The following is a 6,903-nucleotide window of genomic DNA, read 5'->3' on the forward strand; positions in this document are numbered from 1 at the left end:
GGTGAGAAACAAAAGATGTCATGCTGTTTAAGTTAAGCCGGCATGGCAGTAAGGTACATGGTAGATGTGGCGATTTGAGTAAGACTTTTTCCCACATGATCTTCCATTTGACCATTTGGTCCAAAGCTATTGGTTCTCTTTAGATAACTTAAGGACATCTGATTTTGCTAGAGGTGGTATATTACTGGGGTTTCCAATTTTAAAGCCTTGCACAATACCTGTTCGACTGCTTGGCATTAAAATGTGGGCCACTAGCTTATGTTACTATTGCCATGCCAGCCACTTCCCACCCTCATGGAGACTTATGTCTCTGAAACCATAAGCCCATTAATCACTCTTACTTCTATTAGATGCCTTGGTCATATGTTTTATCAAAGCAACAGAAAAGCAACTAATACATTGGAAGTTAGTCATGTGGGAGGGATGGGAGTGTTAGGAGAAGAGTAATGAAGCCCAAATCTCCAGATAAAGCAGGCTTTAGGCTACAATCACCATCTGAAAGAAAGAACTAAAAAGGGAAGAAAAAGAAAAAAATGCTATTCTAAATAAGGACTCAGTAAGGTTGAAAAACCCAATGGAATCTACTAGGAAATTGCTGGGCTTGCTGCTGTGTTATTCTTACCCATGAGTTTGGCTTCAGAGGTTTCTTCAGGGAACATTAATTATGCTTATCATCTCCCTGAAATTCTGGTCAAAAGAATGGAGCCCAGATCCTGGCAAACAGGAGCCTTTTCTAGGAATTTTGCTTTGCTGTTTCTATACATGGTTTCTTTCACCATTTTACACCTAAAGTGAGATTCTAATGGCTGCCTCTGTGTCTAGGAAAGGAGGCCTCAAGGAGTATATGTCAAGGTCACACGTAAGCAATTTGAAGAGAATAAAACTCATGGTGTTCACTTTGTCTTTCCTTCGACGTCTCTGGGAAGGCTTACTATGAAAGTGGAAATCGCAGGAAGGACATGGAAAAGGTAATATAAATTCAATGTGAAGCCTTTTTATCTGTTCTTGAATCTCCTCTTTGCTGGCAATAGGGGGTTCAACCACACTGCTGCCTTAAATGTTCTTACACTGAGCTTCGTGGCAATTTCATGAGATTTCGAAACAGTTTCATCATGAGACCAGAAAGATATTTTTTTAAAAAAGTTAAATTAGAAATAATCTTATTTTACATTTCAACCCAGTTCCCTCAGCTTCCCATCTTCCCATGCCACACACTGACCACCATCCCATTCCCATTCTGTTCCCCAAGGAGGGTGACACATTCCATGGTGCATCATCAAAGTATGTTACATCATTTGGGGCAGGGCCTGGGCCTTCCTCCAGGTGTCTAGGCTGAGAAAGTATTCTTTATGGGGAGTGGGTCCCCAAGGCTCATTCATACACTAGGGATAAATACTGATCCACTACCAGAAGACCCATCGATTTCACAGGCCACCTAACTGACACCCACTTTCAGGGGGCCTGGTTCAGTCCTATGCAGGTTTTCCAGCTGTCATCTTGGATCCTTGAACTCCTCCTTTTTCAGGTAGCTGTTTCTGTGGGTTACACCAGCCTGTTCTTGACTCCTTTGCTGATCTCTGCAACTGGATTCGGTTCAGTGTTTAGATGTTGGTCTCTGCCTTCTACTTCCATCAGCTACTAGATGAAGTCTCTAGGATGGCATATAATATAGTCATCAATCTGATTACAGGGGAAGGGCATTTAAGGTATCCTCTCCACTATTGCTTTGATTCTTAGCTGGTGTCATCCTTGTGGATCTCTGGACATTTCCATTGTGACAGATTTCTCTTTAAACCTATAATGGCTCCCTCTACTATGGTATCTCTTTCCTTTATCTACTCTATTCTTGCCCTGACTCATTCTCTCTGCTCCTTCATGTCCTCCTCCATGTTCCTCTTCTCCCCTTCTCTTTCTCTTAAATCCCTCTCCCTCCCCCATGCTCCCAATTTTCTTAGTAGATCTTGTCCTTTTCCCTTTCTCCAGGGATAATGGATGTCACTCTTAGGGTCCTCCTTGTTTCCTAGCTTCTCTTGCAGTATGTCTTGTAGGCTGGAATCCCATGCTCTATGTTTAACATACACTTATGTGTGAGTATATAACATCTTTGTCTTTTTGCTTCTTCGTTACCTCACACAGGGTAGTTTCTCCTAGTTTTATCCATTTGCCTGTGAATTTCAAGATTCCTTTTTTTCCCCACTGAGTAATATTCTGTTGTGTAAATGTACCACATTTTCTTTATCCATTATTCAGTTGAGGGGTATCTTAGTTTCTTCCAGGATCTGGCTATTACAAATAATACTGCTATGAACATAGTTGAACAGATGTCTTTGTTGCATGAATGTGCATCTTTCGGTATCTGCCTAAGAGTGGAATTGCTGGATCTTGAGGTAGACTGATTCCCATTTTAATGACAAACTGCCATACTGATTTCCAAAGTGGCTGTACACGTTTATATTCCCACAAGCAGTTGAGAAGTGTTCCCCTTTCTCCACATTCTCCCCAGCATAAACTGATATTGGTGTTTTTGATTTTTAGCTATTCTGACAGGAGCAAGATTATATCTCAGAGTTGTTTTCATTTGCATTTCCCTGATGGCCAAGGATGTTGAGCACTTTCTTAGGTGTCTTTGAGCCATTTTAGATTCCTCTATTGAGAATTCTCCATTTATTTCTGTACCCAACTTTTTAATTGGATCAGTTGGTGGTTTGGTGACTAGATTCTTGATTTCTTTGTATATTTTGGAGATCAGACATCTTTCAGCTGTGGGGTTTTGAAGGTTTTTTCCCATTCAGTGGGCTACCGTTTTGTCTTCCTGACTGTTTTTCTTTGTCTTAGAAAAACTTTAAAGTTTCAGGACGTACCATTTATTAATTATCAATCTCAGTGTCTTTGTTCCTGGTATTGTATTCAAGAAGTGGTCTCCTGTACCAGTTCATTCAAGGGTACCTTCCATGAAAAAGCTATCTTTTGAATAAAAGACATTCCTATTATCTTGATGAGGTAACATTGAGAGCCTCACCAGTGTGCACACTACTTTTTACTTTTTCATAGCCATCAGTAGTACAGAGCATTGCATTCTATACAATCCCTGGATTTTTCACCTCTTTCTCCAGGAGTTCAGCAGGGAGTGCTAAATCTATCCTCTGAGTATTAAGCAAAAAACATCCATGAATGTGATAGCTAAGTACTACAGATATTGCTACTCACTACTATATGCAAAACTACGCAGCAATGCAGCAAAACAGTTCTTGTCTTGCTTCCTCATTCAAATAGCTCACTGTGGTCACCCAGTGCTATCACCTGTACCACAGTAATAGTCAGCTTCATCTTCAGACTGGATGTTGGAGATGCTTAAGTAGCGATGAGCCCCAGAGTTGGAGCCAGAGAAGCGATCAGGAATCCCATCCCCCTTGCTGTGGCTTCCATCACTCTGAAGATACATCACATACTTAGGAGCCTTGTCTGGATGTTGCTGGTACCAAACAATGTCGTAGTGGCTGTGCTGACTACTCAGAGTACAGGTGATTTTGACTGAGTTTCCCAGGGAGGAAGAGGCAGAGGGTGACTGAGTCAGCACTGGTTGAGAGAAAGACCCTGAAAACAGAGAAACACATTATGTACTGAGGTGAGAGAACAGAGGGGAATGTGTCTGGATGTCCCTGAACTGGGTTCAGGGTGAAGAGGACTCCTGACCTGTTCAATGAAGGAAGAAGAGGAGGAGGGGAATCCAGTCCATAGTGTAGTCACTGATGAGCTTTGCTGAGACAGTCATGGTGTAGGTCTCTCTTATCCTTCAAAAATTCTCAGAGAACTGACACGACCCTTCATGCAAATTTTTCTTGGCCAAGCAAATCTATTCTTATGTGAGTGTGCCCTCAAATGTCTGGGTATCACTTCCTTCTTGAGGCTGCCCAAAGGACAACAGTGGTACCAGCTACTGAACCTGTTGAATCCTTAACAATCATAAAGAGATAGGTAGTTGTGTTGTCAGCTCAGTGTCCAGAATCTTCAGAGGATCCTATAAATCCCCACTGAGCCTATTGAGGTCTACTATGTCTATTTCCACATGACTTTTCTCAGACTGTAATCATCAAACACTTTCTGATTAAGATCAGAAGGACTTGCCTACTCTGGGCATAGTATGTAGACATGAATTCATGAAGAACTCTTTATCCAAGGGTTTCCACCATAAAGGCTGAGGATACAGATATAACCTCAATGATTGCCTTCTTAGATTGCACAGGAAGCCACCCCTTCCCATATTTCCTCAGCAGACTGACTCATAGAGACATATTGATGAATATATTGGTGTCTAGAAAGGAAAATACTATGCTGCACAACTCTCTTAATATAACAGACATGTAAAATTTTAGAAAATTACAAGGCAAAACAAAACAAAAATTACAGAATGAGCACAAACTAGAATGTAAAAGAAAGTTTGTCATCGATTTAGGATCAGTGAAGATCAGTGAGGAAAGACTGTGTACTTCCAAGGAAATTCATGAAAACCTGCCTATTACTTATCTGACATAAAAATCATATCCAAATGGCACAGGTATAGTTGGATGGATTTTCAGGAATGGGAACAGGCAAAAATTTATTCAAAAATTATTAATGAATCAAGATAGAAGAACTCATTAGTGATACTGCTGAGTGGATTATGTTTCAGTGTATCCATGTTTAAGCAAGATGTACTGCATGAACTTTCCTTGTGAAACCACTCTCCTCAAGACCCTGGGAATTTGCAGAATATGTAGAAAGAGACAGATATTGGGGTTCCAGCTGAAGATTAGAAAAGCAAAGCAGCCAAGCCAGTAGCTCTTACTTCTACCAAGCTTACTAGGCAATCCTGTCTCGATGAATCCTCAGAGTACATTGAAGTCTGCGCTTCTCTCCACCAGGCTTCAGGCTGCAATCCTGAATTCATGACTTTTCCTGCATTATATACCTTTCTCTGTCCAGCCATAATATTCCTGTCTCCACCTGCCTAGTGAATGTTATCCCAAGTCCTGGGACTAAAGTTCTTAGATCTGTTACTCTTTAGACTGATTCACTCTCCTGAAGCACATAGTGGTCTTGAACTCACAGAGATCCTCTGCCTCTGTCTCCTGAGTCCTGTGATTAAGGTGTGTGCCACCACTACTAGGCCTCTATGGGTAACTAATATGGCTGTTGGAATTAAAGATGTGTGTCACCACTACATGGCTTGTCGTATGTGCTAGCTTTGCATTTTAATATCTAGTGGATTTACTATATCATAAATAATATATCACCACCGGTAGATTACTCCAACAAAAGTGTGTCTTCCAGAAACATCAGGGCTGATTCATATATGAATTCACAGAGATTATGACAGCATGCACAAAACAAGCACAGGCTGTGATCAAATAAAATTTACAGCTCCCAGAAAGACTAGTGGACACAAATTCAAACATTAGCCAAAAAGTTACTGTAACAAGTAATTTCTGGAAAAGGGAGCATCAGTATTTGCCACCGGAATGTCACTAGTAATATCAAAAACACTCTAGGGCAGGCCTCATGCCCAGGAGGAGACAGCCAACACAAAACAAATTCCATGCTGTGTGGCTTTCTTTGCCTGCACTTTTTATTTTGTTTTGCTTCATTTTCTCTGAATGTTTCACTCTTCTTTTTATTTTGTTTATGTAGGCCAAATAGCCTACATAGAGAACTCTAGGACAACTGAAACTACATAGTGAATGGCTATCTTTAAGTAACCAAACCCAAACAATATTTTTGATGATTTTTGAGACATGGCTTTTCTATGAAGCCTTGGCTTTCCTGGAAGATTTTGTAGAGCAGGATGCCTTTGAGGGGACAGAAATCCACTTGACTCTGCCTCCTGAATGCTGGGTTTAAAATCATGTGCTACCACATTCAGGCCAATTTTTTAAATAAAGTAATAAAATTTAACAGAATGTTCACAGAATCTATGAAAAGTGACAAATAAAGAAAGAGAAGCTAGGTTTCATTTGTATATGCGAGATTCCATTCCTGGAAAAGTGTGTTTATGCTCACTATATAGTGGCACTTGCTGCCAAGACAACCAATATGAGTTTACTGGGTACAACCATAGTGGAAGGAAATGAGCTGTGTAAACACAATATCTGAACAAGAGGGAAAATATACATATAAGAAATTGATCTTAAATTTGTATCAATATTTCAAAATGCATACCAATACAAAGTATTCATTTCTATATGGCACTGATTTATGCAAAGTGTTCTCTAATCACAAATGCACACACCCACTCACAAATGCACACATATTAAAAACATTAAATCAATCAAACAATAAATCATTTTAAATTCTTTACAGTCTGTTGCTACTTTTGATGTGTCTATATTTCTTTTTACATTATCTAGGCCCTTATTATTATTGTTGATGCTCAAATACCAGTGTGAATATCTTAGGAAGGCCATCTATATGAATCAAGGATGTTAGTCCACACTTCTGACCCACAGATGCAGGACCCATGCATACCTTGTGCTATAACAATATTAATCTCACACAGGCTACAAAGTGTTGTGGTTTCAGTTGCAAACTTCCTGATTTCTCTATTTGTTCTGTTTCCAACTGCCATGTACAATGAAAGAATGATCTAACACCCATTCTTTACCGGGATTAACTGTCTGTGGTTTCCCACTAAAAAGGACAGGCATGTCCCTTGGTTTCACAAAATTCACATGGGCTTTCATGCTCATGTATAAACAGTTGGAGATCTTTGAAGTAAAGGCTTCTCATAGAAGCTGAACTTCTGTGTCTTTTGCTTACAGTAGTAGTATAGTGAAACAGGAGAGGTATATTATATTTTAAGACTGACAATTGCTTAATATTACAGTTTAGTTTCAGTCATAAAACTAGAAATATGAGTCAATATTTCAA

General features: G+C 39.8%; 1 gene segment (V, D, J or C); it reads right to left on the minus strand.

Annotated features, from left to right (window-relative positions):
• Positions 1-3,283: 3,283 nt before the first annotated feature.
• Positions 3,284-6,601, minus strand: LOC113831136. The segment is given in 2 exon segments: positions 3,284-3,594; positions 6,502-6,601. Coding segments are annotated over 2 exon segments (411 nt in total).
• Between the last annotated feature and the right edge of the window lie 302 nt (positions 6,602-6,903).

The sequence above is a fragment of the Cricetulus griseus genome, chromosome 4 (genome assembly GCF_003668045.3).
Source record: "Cricetulus griseus strain 17A/GY chromosome 4, alternate assembly CriGri-PICRH-1.0, whole genome shotgun sequence".
In the NCBI taxonomy this organism is placed as follows: Eukaryota; Metazoa; Chordata; class Mammalia; order Rodentia; family Cricetidae; genus Cricetulus; species Cricetulus griseus.